Here is a 17,756-nt window from a genome sequence, read left to right as displayed (position 1 = left end):
CAGAGGTACCAGCAGGACCGGTACTCTTCCATCACAACCAGCAGCGACGGTGGCGGCCTGGCCTACCTCGATGACTAAGCCAAGTCTGGATCAGCCCAGACGACGGGTGTTTGTACAACAGAACGCACGCTCACGAGTGCTGCTGCGCTCCGCTAGGCACCAGCACGCGAGTACGCAGACTTGTACTTTGCAGGCAGGCAGGCAGGCCGCCTGCCCGACTTGTTGGGTGCTAACGACACGGTATCGATTCTCAAAATGTGGCACGGATCGACTACCCATTCGACCGGATAGTTAAAGATAAGATACGCATCGGGGATCGTCATGCACATCAACCCACTTCTGGTCACATCACATCTGGTTACGGACAGGTCTGGGTTCAGAAATACGTCTATGCCCCCGGCTTGTAAGGGGTGAACAACGTTAGGGCTCCATCTCCTTTCACGCCTTCAATCGAACTTTCTCAACCATCTTACCGGCATCTTCGCTTCTTTTTTTTGGCTTTCTTCCTAAATCGTAAATCGCCATCATCATCGCAGCAACAAACGTCATGTTTCTTGGCTTTCCTACGGCCCCCTTACCCTTCACTGTATTCTTCCCCTCGTCGGCTTGCCAGGGGCAACGCACGCGGGACTTTAAAAGCGCGCTTTTGTACTATACTCTATTCATCAAAGGCAACGCTACTCCACATGGCACACATGCAATTGTCACGAACCATGTGCCATACATCCAAGTACCGCTGGAACCGGCGCCATGTGTAGCGGACAGTGCGCGTTTCTAGATTTGTCGAGCGATTATGAATGCTCTATTCTGCTGTCGTTGGTGGCTGTCTTCTTACATTTCTATCATCCTCCATCGCAATTGTTAGCTAGGAGGACGCTTTTGAGGTGACGTTCTCTTTGGAAGGAACCACTGAAACAACCAGCAGCCCAAATCGCACGATCTACAGTATAAGAAATGGAAAAGGGAAACGAAGGCGAAGGCAAGAGATGAGCCGCAGGGAAGTTGCGATGCTAAAGTGCTTGGTCATTTCGTTGATTGTTGGGCAGCGGGCTTGAAAGGGAGGGAAAGTGGAGCAGGCACAGGCACAGCCAGTCGCACAGCTCGCGTCCCGTCTAATCGGAGAGCGCAAGGCCGGAATCCGAGTTCTCATCCGCCTTCCTGTTCTTAACGATGGCGGAGGGGACGCCGTGGGCGTTGCGGTAGAAGGCGATCTTGTCGTTCTCATCGACGAACTTGCACGCGCGCGAGTTCCTCCAGAGGCTAACAAAGACGTTCTCGGTCGTTGCCTTGTAGTGCTCGCCGAGGCGCTGCTTGAGCGCCTCGGTCGCCTCCCACGCGTGGTAGTGCGGGATCTTGGAGGAGATGTGGTGGCAGACGTGCGTCTCGGCGATGCCGTGGAGCAGGTACGGGCCGATGGGCCACAGCCAGCTGCGGTCGATGGTGCACAACGCGCCCCGCGGGAAGGTCCACTCAGACGCCTGGTAGTGCGGCAGCGCGACGTCCGTGTGTTGCAGGCATGTAATCATCACCAGCCAGTGGTTGCACCACAGGTACGGGACCAAGTAGTAGCGTGCGACGTCGACAAAGCCGTTCGGCGACAGGTGGGTGCCCCACACGCACAACGCAGACAGTGTGATAGCCAGGCCAATGTCCGAGGCGATGATCTGCATGCGGTGGCGTGCGTCAAAGATGACCGACTCCGGCTGGAAGTCTGTGTTTGTCAGCAGAGCAAAGTTAGCATGCGCATTCGTGTATATTTCGGATGATCGGATAAATGCTGCTCACGATTGGTGCCCTTAGGGTAGTGGAGCTGGCCGGAGGTGTTCTTGATGAGGTACATCGGCCAGCCGAACAGCTGCTGCAGAACGAGCATGACAAGGTTGTATGCAGGTGCGTCCTCGAGCACCTCGGCGAGCCACTCGCCAAAGGACTCCTTCTCGTGCTCATTCTGGTACTCTGGCGCAACGGTGACGCTCTCGTGCTTCGCAGCAGGCGCGACGGCGTTGAGCACCTGCCCCTCTTCAGCCTCAACGTCCGAACCGTCGTCCTGGAGTTGCTGTTCAGCCCGCTTGAGCGGAAGGAGGCCCTTCTGCGCACGGGTGCGTGGTACAAAGACTTCGTCGCGCGTCAGGTGGCCCGTGGCGGCGTGGTGGCGGGCATGGCTGATGCGCCAGGAGTGGTACGGCACGAGGAGAGCAGAGTGGAGGACCCAGCCGACGGCGTTGTTGAGTGACTTGGACGTGGAGAATGCCTGGTGGCCGCACTCGTGTGCGATGACCCACAGGCCGGTGAAGACGCAGCCTTGGAAGAAGGTGTACAGGCCCCAGAGAGACCAGCGTGCAGCCGTTTGTTGAGCGGCGGCCGACAGGACGCTCGCCGGTAGGGGCGACTGGCGGCTGAAGTCGACACTTGAAACGAGCGGGTCAATAAAAGTGGCGGCATATGCCAGCGCAGCGACCATCGCCAGGTCGGCAAAGACGTAAGCGAAGGAGTGCAGCGCCGAGCGCTCAAAGCAGTGTGCGGGAATGGCGGAGAGCAAGTCCTTGATGGTGAAGTTGGGCACCGTGTACTGCGGCAGCTCAGACGGCTTGTATGCCTTGGCCTGCCTGTGCGAGTATTTAGTGGGCGTCGGGTTCGCAGTGGCGGAGCCGGCGGCGGGCCCTGATGCCTGCGTGGCAGCGGCCTGCGTGGCAGCGGCCTGCGTGGCGGACTTGCGAAGCGACGCCGTCGTCACGTTTGGCGACGCCATGGTGGTCTAAGGTGCTAGTCACGAAACGGGGTGGGTCTTGATGCGATTCCTGCGCTTGGACCTCTCAAGGGGCTAGGTGTAGGAGAGACGTGCCGGCCAAGAGAGTAGCTCTTGTAAGGAAGGAGTGACACGAGCAGATATGGCTGCTGGGTTAGAAAAATCACGGTGCTTTTTGACGCAGACCAGTTGGCAGTGGCAGGAGGAAAGGAAACGTAGGCCTGTCCAACGTGAATCCCGGAGCGCGACAGCAGACTGCAGCAGTTGACGTGCACACGTCCAGCAAAAGCAATAAATCTACTCTCTCCCAGACCTGCCGTCTTGCACTCGTCGGATCATTATTCCTCTCCTCGCTTTGAAGCGTGTTCCAACCAAATTACAAACGGGAGAGACAGCACGACGAGCCACACGTCCAAAACAAGCGCTGCAGTGACCGTTTTCTTTTCTTTGTCGCCACCTTCCAGCCTCTGAACTTTTAGAGTCCTTTCATGTGTTTTTCCTCCTTTTTTTCTCTCTCTTTCCGTGCAGGTCCCATCCTTCCTTCCCTTCCTCTTGCGCCTGGCCACCATCTTGACACACTCGGCTTCCCCGCCTCCTTTCTTTTGCTCGCAAACTGCCCACAGCCTCGTCCCCAAAATATATCCATTCGGCGCGAGCGAGAAACTCGACTGTGTGTTGACTGGGGTTGTGCGCCACCAGCTGGTGCACAGGACCGCAGGGGCGGAACCGCACGGCGCACAGGCCTGGACTCCTCACTGGCCATGCTCTCGTCCCGGCGCGCAGCGGCAAGAATGGGATGTGATCGAGACCCAGAGGCTGCAAATTTGCAAGTGGCCCACAGCGCGAGCCGAGAGTGCCTACCCTCTGGAGTGGGGCAGACGCCAGCGGCACCGTAGCAGCCAGCCAACAGAAACGACGTTTGCAGAATCTCGCACGTGGCGGCGAGAAGGCTGCTCCAGCACCACACAAGCGCGGAACACTTGAAGGCAAAGCCTAACCCACCATAAAAATCGTAAATAAATCTACGCTTCGAACCCGAAAGATGTGAAGGTCGCAAGCATGTTCAAAAGGTTGTCCGCAACTGCGTCCCTCGCATGTAACATTATAATGAAGAAAACCGCAGTATACACATCAAAGAATGTATCCCTTGCTCGTTTCGAGCACGACGTGTCGGGATTGGGGAATCGTCACCTCACGGTCGGACAGGTCGAGTCTTGCTATCGTGGGTGCAGCGGCCTGGGGCTAGCAATTCAATTGAAGCCGTTGCGGGCATTGTCAAACTTGAAGGGGTAGCTGATGTAGTTCTTGGTCGCGTCGAGCTTGCCGAGCTGGAATTACCAGCAGGGCATGTACATGTTTTGAATTAGTCTCCAACAATCGCAGTCGCGCAGGTTGCCGTGGGGAAGGGGTAGCTGCGAGCCACTCGCCTTGCCAAGCCACGCGGCTGATCATCGAGCCAGGTTTGGACGTGGTTCAGTAATCGCCAGCAATCTCCCAGTACATGGCGCCCGCAAGACCGGTGCTGTTGATGTAATTGGCCTTTAAAGTCAAAAACGGCGGGCATATCATACGAGACGAGGGATGGGTTGCGTCTTGTAGTGCGAGTACGAAGCGCCATCGTACATGTCCTCTGTGATGTTGGCTGGCAGACAGCGGCAGCGCCTTCAGTTCCCAGTACCCATCGCCGCCGGCGCCGACGCCCTGGAACGATTTGCCAAGCTGGCCGTATTAACGAATGAGCACCCGTAGAGCAGCAGGCCAAGGACGAGTTTGTGCGCCGCGATGCCAGCCTTCATGCGCGCCTGCATCTCGCCCGAGCCCGAGCCCTTCGCTTCCGACGCCGGCGACGTGTTGGTGGCATTGTACAGGTTTGCCTGGTGCTCCACCGTGCTGGGTCACGAGCCTGCAAAGTTGCATGCCATGATGTTTCAGGAGTCTAGCCACTGGTCCATGCCGGCCAGGTTCATCGTCGAGATGTGCGTCCGACTCGCAGACACGGCAACGGTAAGCAGGAACTTTGGCTTGGTCGTAGTCGTCCGCTTGGCTTGCGCCGCATTCAGGGCCACGAGCACCTTGAGCAAGTTCGTCATCGCTGTCGTCCGCTTGGCGTCCGCGGAGAACTCCCCGTCAATGTCAGCACCGCCAAAGCCGTGGTCCTCGAGCAGCTGCACGGTCGTGCGTATAAACAGCCTGCGCCGATCAATGCTCATCGTCATAGGCCAGAAGTGGGGGATGTACGTCCACCCTTAAATCGATACCGGCAGCTTGAAAGAGCGGTTCAGCAGCTTCATCAAGCCAAAGCACTTCAGGCTGCCGTAGAGATTGTTCATGCCCGCTCGGTCCTTCCAGAAGTCCGTTTCCGCGAGGCCGGGCTAATTATAGTGAATCTACTCGGTGTGGACATCCAATCGAGGAGGAGGCAAAGAAGAGGCGAAGCTCTGGTCAGCGAGGGAACTGGGCTTCGTTGTGTTCGTGCAGCTCATTCTCACTCGACCCACAAGTCGGTGAGAAAAACATCTCCGGTGGGCTTGACGTCCGCGAACAAGAATGTAAGATGGTTCAAATCGGTAGTAGGCACGTCCATGGGGAAGTCCGCCTTGGCATAAATGGATCAGTCACCGTAGTAGCCCTGATGACAGAGCGTGGATCAGCGCCATGGTAAAGCATGCATCGTGCTCACCTTTGGTACACATCTTCTGGATCTTCCCTTTGGCAGGGCTGGCTGCGGCATCACGTCTTCCGCTTCATACATGCGCATCTGCGGCCGCTGCAGGCGCAGAGATCGCTCAGCGACGTCAGAGTAATGATGGGACGATTCGTGAAACTTTGGAGCGCTGAAGGGAGCGTCCGGAGAACTCCACGTCACCCACAGTGTCAGTCCTGCGGCTGACAGGAGGATGGTGGGAACCGTCAGAATAGATGGAAGAACCATGGTGCACGGACGGTGAACACTAGACGCGATTTGATGGAAAGAGGGATCAGCAACGGCAGGTAGCTGGCAGAAAGAGCCTTTGAAGGGATGTGAGGTCAGCGTTGCCAACACAATCGTTTTCACGCCAGGCCACCGATTCGGACTTCACAGCGTGTCACCAAAAATCGATGCTGGGTAGTCCAGGCGAAGAAGCGAGGTTCACAATCGCGAGTATGCGGGGTATGTGATGAAAATTATCCGCGCACGTCCGAACTATGAACAATGTTTTCCTGCCTATCTTGCTGAGTGCACGTCGCAGTTCTTCGCCGGAAGCAATAAGCATAGCAAACGGATCACTTTCATAGGTCATCAGCGGGATGAGGGGACGATGAATCGGAGGAAGAGTAATGAAATAGCAGGGATGTGAGAAGAGCTGGCCGCTAGCCAAGATACGTGGCAAGAACCCACAGGGCGCATCTTGTAATTAAATGTGATGTCTTCTCGTCGCTTAGAATGGTGCAAGACGTGAAGCAAATTAACAAGGTTAATAAGAGGATATCTGTGATCTGTGTCTGATCTGTGAATTTTTTTGCGAACGAATATCAGCAGATATCAGGGGCTGCTTCGCCGTGCGGCCCTGACAACGCTGCTGTCTTCGCATCCCAAGGACCAAAGGCAGAGTACATTTTGAAATATACATACATATGTACCTACCCACAAGAAGCATACCCGCCTCCCACAAAGACAGCTTGCTATTCAGTTTCGGTGGCCTATGTAATAATAGGCTGAAAATGCAAATGATGTTGGGTCTGTTGATCTTGGCCCATTGAACGCGCCATCCCTTATTGGGGCCGTTGGTGCTCACAGTAGACCAATCCACAGAGTTGCAGTGGCATTCTAAGAAGGCAGAGATAATGGCTAGATTCTTAGAAGTCCGAGGAGCGTCCCGGTGCATATAGCATAGTCGCTTATGGTGATAAACGGGGCGGTGGCGCTGGTTGATGCACTGATAATGAGCCCATGCCGTGGCAGGGCTGGATGCATGGGCACGTGAACCCTTGCGTCCTTCACAAATCTCTCTTCACTGCCTCAGTAATTGAGTATTCAGTGCACCAGAGGCAAAAAAAAAAGATATATGGAGTGGACGATGGAATATCGAATGGAAGACGGCACCACGGTCGATGGTTGCACATTGGAGCAAGATTGGCGAAGAGAATGGTGATTATTTAAGGATGGTCCAACAAGGCTTGGCGCCAGAGATCCATGGGTATGCGCCAGGCGCATTTAAACCGTGCGCCGCGTCGGAGGCCGCAAGGGTTATCACAGTACTAATTATGAGTCTTTGATATCGACCCTCAGGCTTTAGGCAAACTATCCATTGCCCCGCGCTCTTCACGGACAGGGGGACTCCCTTTCCTCGCACAAGTCTACCTAAAGGTTATATTTCTGTGTGCGCACTGACGTTCACCCATTGACGAGACGCTCATCTGTTGACGCGACGCGATATCATGGAAGTAAGGCCTGGTACACTGGCCTGCTCCGGCATGGATGTAGCATCGTAGAGCCTGGGGTGTCAGCATTGTCGGGTTTCCAGCGCTCAATATGTTTCCGCCGTTCATCTCTACTCCACACTCTAGAGCCGACCATATCTCGTTGCTTCGTCAGACCAGGTCAGCAAGCTCGAGGATTCAGGAGGCCGGGACTCCTATGTACTCTAAATCTAATGACCCAGTTCAAGCACCTGTCCTTGCTGACTTGCTCGCTTTCTGCACGAGGGCACCCCACGATGCCGAGAAGATTCAACAGGAGGGAGGCTCGTTGCGTAACGAAAAGCTCATGGGAATGAAAAAAGCAGATATATGGAGGAGCTATTTTGTAGCATGGGGCTGGATTGGTACCGTCTCCTGCGAATCACCAACCATACCACCTGCCTGCTTGCCGCGTGATGCGCAAGCGTTTCTTTAGAATTCCTCCCATGAAGCCCTTTGCCGCCTTCATTTTGTCTCTGACGGTCTTCTCGCTGGCGACCGCTCGAGTCTCCGCGTTTAATAATGGGTTTGGCTAAACGCCAGTGATGGTGAGTCGATATGTTCTTGGCGGAGGTTCTTGCAGGGAACTATGAGCCTGACACAAAAACGCTTGACAAATCAAGGCTGGAATAGGTACAATCAATCTTCCTGCTCGCCGAATGAAAACGGCATCCAGAACGCCATCAACGCGCTCAAATCGAATGGATTCGTCGCAGCTGGATACAAGTACTTTCAAATCGACTGCGGGTGGCAAGGTACGAACAGGTCCGCTAACGGCCAACCTGCCGTCAATCACAAGGCTTTTCCGAATGGTCTGTCTGCTCTCGCCAACTCTGCACGCAGCAATGGTCTGCTGTAGTCAATATATGTTTTCCGCGCACGCTTCAACAGTAACAAAACTCTGCATGGATACTGACATATGCAACGTCGGTCCAATCAAATCAGGTACACTGATGCAGGCCTCAAATCCTGCGACACTCGCAACCCTCCCCCATTCGGCTCGCTCGGTTACGAAGAGATAGATGCAAAGTTATTCGCGTCCTTGGGCACGTATACGTGAGTTGTACATTGCTGGCGTGGAAATGTGCACGGTGAACTGATCATGAATTTCAACGGCGACGCAAGACCAAAGTCGACAACTGTTACGTCGATGGTGTCAACAACGCCCCCAAGGACCCTCGGACTGACTTCCCCTCTCGGTATGGGAACATGTCGACAGCCCTGCAAAACAATGGTATCAATGGTATGCTCGTGTGCGCATGGGGCATTCCGTATGCAAGCCCGACGGGCCTACAGGGTCCCGCTCAATGGACACCACCACTCGCCACTCGCTTCAGGCTCAGTGACGACATTACTAATGACTGGATTTCTGTCGTCCGTATCTCGAACCAAGCCATGAACATCAACCTGCGAGGCCTTCATGATCCAGGACACTTTGCTGACGGTGACCTGCTCGAAGTCGGTAACAAGGCCCTCACCTTTGACGAGCAGAAGACACACTTCGCCTTATGGGCAGCCATGAAGTCAGCTCTGATGATCTCGACCGATGTCGTTTCGCCTTCCAGCCAGACCGAGCATTCTTCTCAACAAAGATCTAATCGCGATCAACCAGGACAGCCTTGGCAGGCCGATCACGCTCGTCCAACGCTGGAGCAATGACTATGATCTGTACTCTGGACCTTTGGCGAACGGCGATGTCGTTGTCTTGCTCGACAAGCAAGGAGGCAACACCGGCACCAAGTCCATCATTTTCCAGCAACTCAACATCACTTCAGCCGATGTCAATGATCTCTGGAGCGGTGCTACGCGCACCGGGGCTAGTTCCTGGTCGGCGATCATCAATGCTCACGGAAATATTGCCCTTCGTATCTCCAACATCAAGGTTTCTACGCCGAGTAACCCTACGTACAACTACTACGAGGCTGAAAATGCAGTTCTCAGTAACGGTGCGGCCGTCGCCAGCTGGTCTGGCTGCTCGGGAAGCAAGAAGGTTGGCAATATCGGCACGCTCACATTCAAAAACATCCAGACATCGCAAATGAAATCCAACGTCAGGTTCGACTATATAAATGCTGATGTTCAATACAGGTGAGCTCAAAGTGGGGCCGCTTGGTCATGTTGGAACACGTACCTGACGTACGCTTCCATTGAATTCGTAGTTTCGTCAACGTCACCAATGCTCGTGGCGCGAGCGTAAGTGTCAACAATGGCCTGTCTCAGCAGGTCTACTTCCCGCTCAGCGGATACAACTGGGACAAAGACGTGTGGAAGAGTTTCCTCGTTGAACTCAGCGGCTTCCAGCCCGGTAAGGAAAACACTATCTCGATCAGTGGCGGCACGTACCTTTCGCAATACGCGCCCGACATTGACCGGGTCGGTGTTGTTGGCTGAGACCCCAAAGACAGATTGTACCATTCAGTGTTCATGCCTCCTACAATACACTTCATTGCGATGGAATGAGAAGATTTGCGTTGATGGCAAGGTTCACCAAGCGGTGCGACCGGCGGCAGCCTAGTACAATGCCGCAGCATCTTCACGGAAGAGGAGGCTGATGCTCTCGCCGTTGTGCGATCGCCGGATGCTCTCCGCGAGCACCGCGCTGACGTCCATGATCTCCAGCTTGTTTTCCGTGGCGGCGATTTTCTCGCTGTTTGGAATGGTGTTAGTGACCTGCGTGCGTAGTAAGCGAAGAACAGTGAGCCAGCGGATCTGCAAACGAAAGGAGGTGCAAGTCATATGCATCGCGTGGACCGTCACTCACCACTAGCTTTTCCACATCGAGGCGCTTGATCAGGTCTGTCGCTTTCCCACTGAGCAAGCCATGAGCAACGATAGCATACACTTCGCTGGCGCCGGCATCCTTTAGGGTTTTGACGGCAAGCGCAAGAGTCTTGCCGGTGTCGATCATGTCGTCGATGAGAATCGCAATCCTGCCAGCTACGTCTCCGACCAAAATCTCCATCTTGGTTTCTCTCTCATCTTCTGTCTCGCTCACGCCGCTTTCGGCGTTATCGTTGGTTGCACTGTCTAACGGACGGCTCTTGCTTCCCGAGGTGACGCGGTAACCTTCAGCATCGGTCATAACCCACTCGCCATTCTCATTCGCCTGGACGCCATTGGCAACATCGAAGAATTGCTGTTTCTTGACCACGGCTGGAGGCGACGCTCCACTGCTATTGCCATCGCCCATACTAAGTGCTTGTAGTGAGTCGTTCATAGCTGAAGGAAGTGGGATCTGCTGATTACTGTTAACGCCGGAAGAGGGCTCACCACGGCCTGGCTGCTGCGGTGCCATCTGAGGGTCGACGACGATGCTGCCAGAGAGTGGAGTTTGCGGGTGGCTACGCAGGTCACTGAAGCTGGATCGTGTGCTCAATGCTCCTGGGTGCTTCGCAAGTCTGGCAGCGCGCGCTCGTCGGTTTGCTTCCCGTTTGCGATTTCGGTTGATGAGTGCGAAGTCCACGCCGAGCGCGTCCGCAAGCGCTGTCGCTCTTGAGGCGGCGAGAGTTCGCATAGTGTCAGACCTCTGACAACTCTAATGTTTATACTAGCTACGGCTTACCTTTTAGCACCTCCGGCGTCTGGACTGACGATGATCGAGTCTCGCCAGTTGTGAACGTTGCTTCTGATCCACCTAGCGACACTTGGCTCGCTGGTCAAATTGTCCACCGGAATATCAAAGAATCCCTGAATCTGGCTGGCGTGTAGGTCCAGCGTAATAACGTGGTCTGCGCCTGCTATTGTGATCATGTTGGCGACCAGCTTGGCCGTGATAGGCGCTCTCGACTTGTCCTTCTTGTCATGACGACTGTATGGAAAAGCTGGAATGACTGCAGTGATCCGTCGAGCCGAGGCAGTCTTGCACGCGGAGATGATGATCAAGAGCTCCATCAAAGCATCATTGGGGTCCATACTGGTACTGTAGCCCGTTTGCACGATGTAGGTGTCATCGTCTCGGATGCTGTCCGCGACCTGGACATTGATCGACTGGTCCGCAAAACGACTGCAGCTGCAGTTTGTCACCGGTACCCCCAGTCGTTTTGCAACGAGGTTGGCGAGCTCGGGATGCGAGCTTCCCGTCAACAATCGAATCGCGCCCGGCATCTTGCTTCAGGATCAGATATTGCTACCGCAAGCTTCAAAAAATGCAAGAGCGACTTCGACCCACCGCCAAAGGATATTCTAAGCCTCGGGAAGTCAACGAACGTCAAAGCCAGGAGCGAGGTTTGCCTTCTACGTGTGCCCTGCGCCATAGGAGGCATGACGAGGTTGGGACGAGGGAGAGATGAGACACCTGCTGCAAAAAGTGAAAGGGAGAGTCACTCGGCCGAGAAAAGAAAACGGAAGTCATCAACTTTGCTTCATCTCCGCATATTTTACACGGGTAGTTGTTGAACATACGTCAGGGGTATATCACACCTGGGCTCATCACCCAAGAAACCAAGCATGGCTGGATGAAGCTGGCACCGAAGAGCACGCGACGCCCTCTGAGGTGGATCCAGCACGCCTCCCAGCTAACCTGATGTGATCAAAAGCTCGTGTATAACGTGCTAAAGTTCTATAGCAACGGCATATTCGGAAAGTGTAATGTACAGTACGTGCGACCTATAGAGTCCATGTGTGTGCTTTACCGATAGTCACCATCTCCGTCCGCAGTGTGATAGCTCTGGTTGGTCATTCCAGATTGGTCGCGCGGATGCAGAGATGGGTGCGCTTGCGTTGGTGTCAGCTGCTCGAAAGCGTCGTCTTGTAGCCGGAGCGGCGACGCCTGAGGCGAGCTGGGGCCGTTGCGGAAGCGATCATGGAAACGCGAAGCAGGGTTGTAGATAGCGGCCACCGGTTGCCCACGCGTTGGCTCCTGCCATTGACGCTGTTGTTGAGCGCCAAAGGCTTGTTCGAAATGTTGCTCAAAAGAGTCTGTCGACTGATTTAGGGCAGTGTGGCTGCTAGCACCACCTGCGTATACCCCATACGGGCTGTACACATCCTGCTTGGCGTGTGGATCCTTGGAGGTGAAGGAATTGGAAGCGGATCCCCTTTGCACGTTGATCTGTGGGACGAAGGGGCCTTTGCCTTGCTGCTGAGTCCAGCCTTGATGCCGCTCCGGTGATTGTGGTGACATGCTCGAAAGCAGCTCTGGGTCGTAAAAACTGAACGCCGTGCCTGACCGCTGCATCTGGAGCGGCTGCAAGCTCAGCCGGTTCTGTTTGCCCTGGCCCTGAGGCTGCTCCACGTGCCATTGAGGCTCCCGATGTTGGGAAGCCTGATCCGCAAAGGGGCCTTGTTTGGCATCAGGATCTGTCGTAAGCGGATCTGCCGAATTGTTGGCCGAGCTTTCTCTGCTTCGCCGCTGCGGAAGGGCATGAACGTCCGTCGGATTGTATTCTTCCATGTTTTTGAGCGTCTTGGTATTCGGAGGACGTGACTTGGTGCGGGGAACGCCAAGACGGTCCTTCAGATCGCCGGCAATCCAAGCTTCCCTCACCACATCGCAGTCTGACGGAGCGAAGCACGATTGCCAAGCCTGGCAAACGTAGCGAGGAAGCATGGCAACGACGACGACAAGTAAGATCGTCAGCCAGAATAGAAGCGTTGAGAAGAGCTCGAACGCAATGTTGCGGAAGCTAAAAGGCAGCGCCGAGTAGATTGCCGCCCAAATGAGGTAGGAGACCATGGATAGACCGGTAATAATCCAGAAGATGACCGTCCTGCACAATGTATGTTATCAGTCGCCGCCACCTCTGCACATCAATTGAGTAACTCACCAATAGCTCTGTGAAAGAGCTGCGACCAAGTTGCAACAGAAGACAGCTGCAGCGCCAACAGTCGTTCCGAAGAGCAGGAGCGTCGTCATGTCCAGGCCATTCCAGGATGTGCCGGGGAACAGCGACCACATGATCCAGGGAATAAAGTAGCAGACTGCGGATTGATAGATCGCGTCGATGACTGCCAAGAAGAAGATGCTGCGCGTGTAGTATTCGCCAGTGATGCCCTTGCGGTATGTCTCGGGTACGGCGAGTAATGCCTTCGCGTTCACATCTTGGTCGAGTGCTCCCAGAATAATCACCGGAAGCGACGTGAATACAAGGTTGAATAGCAGGCTAGAAGGGGTGAAGAACAGATGGAGAGAATGTCAGTTGCCTCCGCCGGAGCGCTACCTTGAGGCTGATCGAAAAACTCACATGTCTGTGAGGCAAGGAGTGGAACACGTCAGATGGCGTCCAAGGAGAGCAGAGCTAATCATCACTTACAAGAATAGTCGTATAAATCTGCGAATGGCGGGCGAGCGCCGAGGGCAATGTTAATGCAGATCATAACTTGAAGGCAAAGTTGAACTCACAAGTCGCATCAAATTGATTGTGGATCTGGAACCAGAAAAGCGTGCCGGTCCAGACCAGGTTCTTCATGAAAAAGACCACATGCATACGAGCGATTCTGACAACGCTCCAATGACCGTGCACAAGGAGCAGCTTGGTCAGGAAGCGAAACTGCCCAATGGCATAATCTGCGGACATTGATGCCTGCGCTCCTTCCAGGCCAGCAATGCCGACACCGCAGTGAGCCTCTTGAATCATGGCGACATCGTTCGCACCGTCTCCGATGGCAAGCGTCATTGCATTCATGCCGTCCTTGACGAGCTTGACCGTGAGCGCCTTCTGTGCCGGACTGACACGGCAGCAGACAACGGCCTCGCATTGCGTAGTGAGGCCGAGGAAAAGCGCCTTGAGGTCTGAAGATAGAGCCCACTTGAGCGTCTCGCCGTCAATAACGACCGCAAACCCCCCTTTGCCCATAGCAGAGATCTGAGAGTCCGGAGCACGCAGGAAGGTGCGACACTCCTTTCCGTTGATAATGACTGGTCGGCCTGCTGATGCGATCTTGTGGCAAGCGGCCTCGATCTGGGCACGTGTGCCTTCGGCATGATCTGAGGAAATGATCATGATCTCCATTTCGGACGTAAGAAGGTTGCAGCTAAAGCCGATCTCGATTGCCGTCTGCAGCTTGTCGCCCGTCAGAATCCAGAGCTTGATGCCGGCTCTGTGCAGCTTCTCGATTGCCTCAGGCACACCGACCTGCAGCTTGTCTTCAAGGGCTGTGGCACCGATGAGCGTCAGGTTGACCTCGATCTTCTCGGCTGCCTCATCGACAAGCTCGTCACGGTCTTGCAGCGCAGCGGCGGCCTCGTCGTGGATCTTGCTCCATTCCAGGTACTCGCCCTCATCAAGGTACCGGTATGAGATGCAGAGCGTCCGAAGACCCGCATTTGCAAAGTCTTCCAGATCCTGATGGGTCTTCTGCTTGAGCTCCGCAGGGTGATCTGCGCGCAGGCGCTCGAAGATAACCGAGTCTGCTCCTTTGGTGATTAGGAGAATGCGTCCCTCTGGCTCCCTAACAATAACACTCATGCGCTTGCGCGTCGAGTTGAACTCTAGCACTTTGAGCGGGATGAAGCGTTCGGGGTGGCCCATGACTTCGATGTCGATCGTCTGGTTGTTCTTGTTCAAAAACACAGCACCAACATCACGGGCAGCAGCGACCAGCGCTGACTCGTCCGGGCTTTGGGCCTTGTAGTCCACTGTGAATGGGTCGTTCGCGTCTTGCCGGTCGGCCAGTGCGGTGTGGCAAAGCGCGAGTGCTCGGAAGAAGGCGATGATGTTCTTGCGCTGCCCGGCGCCTTCTGGTGTGCTCGTGCAGATGTCCTGCGCAAGTGGTGGAGAGATGAGCGTCATCTTGTCTTCGCGCAGGTAGCGGTTTTTGAACGCGCGCGTTATCGTATTAATCATGGCCGCCTTCGACTGCTCGAGCTGACGCTCTTGCGTGTCCGCATCCATACCAGACGTGTCCTTGCCTTCGCGGCGCATCGCACCGATCATAGCCTCGGTAATGCCCTCGCCGTATGCAACGCCATTGATCGAGCACTTTTTGAACTCCATGACGTTCTGCGTAAGCGTGCCGGTTTTGTCACTGAAGATGTACTCGATCTGTCCAAGGTCGTCGGAGATGTTCCATGTCTTTGGCACGCAAGGATAGTCGAGCGGTTCGTAGTACATGTCGACGTCCTGGTAGATGAAGAATGCTTGTATTGTCTTGACAATCTCGATCGAGATGTACAGCGAGATGGGCACGATGTTCTGGAACACCACCATGCACGAGCTGTGTGTGTACAGAGCAGCACGTCAGAAGACAGGAATTCTCGCCGCACGCTTTCAGCTCAACTCACAAGAAGATTATGATGCCATTGACGACAGTGGAGCTGGAGTAGAGCGAGTTCTGCTCGTAGTAGTACCTGGAAGTGTCGGTGCGATTGAGGTTGAACCCTCCGACGATAGCGCAGGCAAGGCACATGCCAAAGAGCAGCACAAAGTTCATCAGAACGTTAAAGTTGGTCTCCTTTTCAATCTTGCTTCGCTTTGAAGGTGTGTCACCGCCGTTGAGCATGATCTTTGTGTCTTCGCCCGTAAAGAGGACTATTCCAATGATCCACTCGGTGTTCCGGAGAAAGCAGCCACGCAAGAGGAGCTCGTTGATCGTGACGGGCTCGACCTTGCTGGTCTGCTTGCTCTGCGCAGCGGCCGCGCTGCTGTCCGGCGGCGCTTCTTTATCGTAGTCGTACGGATCCGAGCTGTCGCGAACGCTGTATTTGAGCAAGCCATTGTATGCGTACAGGTTGGCGTGCGGCGGCTCGCTGTCGATGACAAACCGTGCGTGCTCGGCATCTTCCTCAGATAAGATGGCGGAGGTCGCTTTGAGTGCCTTACGGACTTTGAGGTTGGTTTCACCGTCAAGGTTCTTGGTCTCGATGTATGCATTGCCATCTGCGTCCGAGGTGCTGAGGACAACGATGTCCGCAGGCACCTGGTCATCTTCGCGCAAAAGGACTATATCTCCAACCTCCAGCTTCTTCCACAGTGTCCGCTCCCAGCGCGCGGTCCCCGGCACGTGCCTCGAGTAATCCACGACACCCTGCGACACGCTAGGGGCGAAAGACTTGTCTCCGTTACTCGGAACGTGTGTAAGGCTCGGCGCGTTCGAGTTGGTGTACGACGAAACTGGTGCGAGCAAATTGCGCGTGCTACCCGAGCGCCCCATACTGAAGGCGGTGGAATGCCATTCGGACTCGGGGCGTTCGCTCTCGCTGGTCATGGCTTCGAGTGCAAAGCCTCCGCTGGTCAACGAGTCGGTACGGGACCGTCCGGTCGAGGGCCTGACCTGCGTTTGGCCCCGTGCTTGCTGCTGATGGTGAGCTGCTTGCGAGCGACCGGATGTGACAGAGCGCATACCGATTGCATCCTCCTTCTCTCGGAGCTTCTTGACGCCACGCGAGGCCTTGTTTGGCGAGCGGCCGCCTTTGAGGCCAATCATCTTTTGCAAGAGGCTACGAGGGTCCTTGGGCTGGTTGACGTTGCGCCACATGCCGAGGCGCGTGGCGGCAGAGTTGTTGACCTGGTTGTCGAGGACGTGCCGCCTATAGTCCTCGATGCTGTCCTTGATGGCCGTGATGGTCAAGATAGCCACAAGCGGGAGCATGGCGATCTGTGGCACTGTGGCACCAGCGGTAAATTCTTGCCGCACTTGAAGAATAATGAGCAGCAGGAAGTATACGTTGGCGATGCGTCTGAATTGTTCGAACAGGAACCGCGGCAGGAAAGTGAGTATCGTGTACTTGGACGTCCGGACCTTATTGCGAGGATAGGTGCGCTTCGGGTCACCGCTCTTCTTAAGCTCAGATCGCGGTAGCGGCGCGTTCATAAACACTTGCCGCCTCTCGGACGGCTTCTTCTTCTTGCCCTTGAGGTCGGCGACCCCTGCACCGCCGCTAAAGCCGGCGCTCACGTCTTCCGCCTCTGCTTGCGCCTCTTCTTCTGCTGCCTCGCGTGCGTCGGCCGTGGGAATATTCGGCATGTGATGCTGCGGTGTTGAATCATATTGTACGTCGATCGCATCTCCACCCGTCCCGTACGCTCCGACCGGCATCTTGTCTCTTCCAAATTCGTCAGCGATGAGGTTGGAAATTGCTGATTTCTCACCTGCTGCTACGTGAGAGGAACCCTTCTTTGTGCTCATACCTCGCCGCAGACTCATACCTCGCCCAAGCCTCGCGATGATGCTTTCTCCCTTCTTGTGCCTGGACATCTTTTTGCGCCTGGCATCTCGCCTTGCCTCGGAGCGATGTGACTCTGCAATCGATTCGGCTGCTGTTCTAACACTGCGCAGCTGGCGCTGTGGATCCAGCGCAGGAGCATACTGAGGATGCGAAGGATCAGAGAGGAAGGAGTCCTGCGGCTGGCTGTAGTAGCTGCATGCTTGTTCGACGTCATACGTTGTCCGTTGGCGATGCGCACATGCATCCTGCCCTTCAAGACCGCGTTCGTCGGCAAACTGGTAGCGCGGACCTTGCGCGATGTATCCTGCGTCATTACTGTAGGCTGCCATCTTGATGGGCAGCGCGTGATGTTTCAGTGAGAAGGAGATGGTAATCAAGAAGGACCAGGACGATGCTCGCGCGTCGTCGTCGTTTGCGCGAGCGAGAGGCGGGAGCTTCTTCTAGAACGACGACGTGCCTCGGTAA

The 17,756-nt window shown here is 55.2% G+C and overlaps 5 protein-coding genes across 5 annotated transcripts; 1 reads left to right on the top strand and 4 right to left on the bottom strand.

The window, feature by feature from the left end:
• Positions 1-686: 686 nt before the first annotated feature.
• K437DRAFT_296667 (uncharacterized protein) lies at positions 687-3,110 on the bottom strand. The gene is made up of 2 exons (XM_013384800.1): positions 1,786-3,110; positions 687-1,711 (listed from the first exon to the last, which is right to left on the bottom strand). The coding sequence occupies exons 1-2, from the start codon at positions 2,747-2,749 to the stop codon at positions 1,113-1,115; spliced, it is 1,563 nt and encodes a 520-aa protein (XP_013240254.1). The 5' UTR covers positions 2,750-3,110; the 3' UTR covers positions 687-1,112.
• An 886-nt stretch (positions 3,111-3,996) lies between these two features.
• Positions 3,997-6,057, bottom strand: K437DRAFT_296666 (glycoside hydrolase family 18 protein; the record flags this gene model as incomplete). The annotated part of the gene is made up of 6 exons (XM_013384799.1): positions 5,427-6,057; positions 5,005-5,118; positions 4,691-4,911; positions 4,480-4,636; positions 4,370-4,447; positions 3,997-4,074 (listed from the first exon to the last, which is right to left on the bottom strand). The coding sequence occupies exons 1-6, from the start codon at positions 5,676-5,678 to the stop codon at positions 3,997-3,999; spliced, it is 900 nt and encodes a 299-aa protein (XP_013240253.1). The 5' UTR covers positions 5,679-6,057.
• A 1,718-nt stretch (positions 6,058-7,775) lies between these two features.
• On the top strand, positions 7,776-9,577 carry K437DRAFT_279709 (carbohydrate-binding module family 35 protein; the record flags this gene model as incomplete). The annotated part of the gene is made up of 6 exons (XM_013384798.1): positions 7,776-8,041; positions 8,132-8,224; positions 8,248-8,249; positions 8,319-8,709; positions 8,756-9,274; positions 9,346-9,577. 6 exons carry the CDS (start codon positions 7,776-7,778, stop codon positions 9,575-9,577), a joined length of 1,503 nt encoding a protein of 500 aa, XP_013240252.1.
• On the bottom strand, positions 9,395-11,423 carry K437DRAFT_259924 (phosphoribosyl pyrophosphokinase). The gene is made up of 4 exons (XM_013384797.1): positions 10,749-11,423; positions 9,948-10,677; positions 9,530-9,856; positions 9,395-9,435 (listed from the first exon to the last, which is right to left on the bottom strand). The coding sequence occupies exons 1-3, from the start codon at positions 11,288-11,290 to the stop codon at positions 9,698-9,700; spliced, it is 1,431 nt and encodes a 476-aa protein (XP_013240251.1). The 5' UTR covers positions 11,291-11,423; the 3' UTR covers positions 9,395-9,435; positions 9,530-9,697.
• A 390-nt stretch (positions 11,424-11,813) lies between these two features.
• On the bottom strand, positions 11,814-17,620 carry K437DRAFT_270970 (phospholipid-translocating P-type ATPase; the record flags this gene model as incomplete). The annotated part of the gene is made up of 5 exons (XM_013384796.1): positions 11,814-12,894; positions 12,952-13,287; positions 13,369-13,432; positions 13,527-15,340; positions 15,408-17,620. The coding sequence occupies 5 exons, from the start codon at positions 17,618-17,620 to the stop codon at positions 11,814-11,816; spliced, it is 5,508 nt and encodes a 1,835-aa protein (XP_013240250.1).
• Between the last annotated feature and the right edge of the window lie 136 nt (positions 17,621-17,756).

This window comes from Tilletiaria anomala, assembly GCF_000711695.1.
Source record: "Tilletiaria anomala UBC 951 chromosome Unknown K437scaffold_149, whole genome shotgun sequence".
NCBI classification, from domain to species: Eukaryota; Fungi; Basidiomycota; class Exobasidiomycetes; order Georgefischeriales; family Tilletiariaceae; genus Tilletiaria; species Tilletiaria anomala.
Note: the sequence above shows the minus strand (reverse complement) of the source record. Positions and strands in the feature narration are given on the sequence as shown.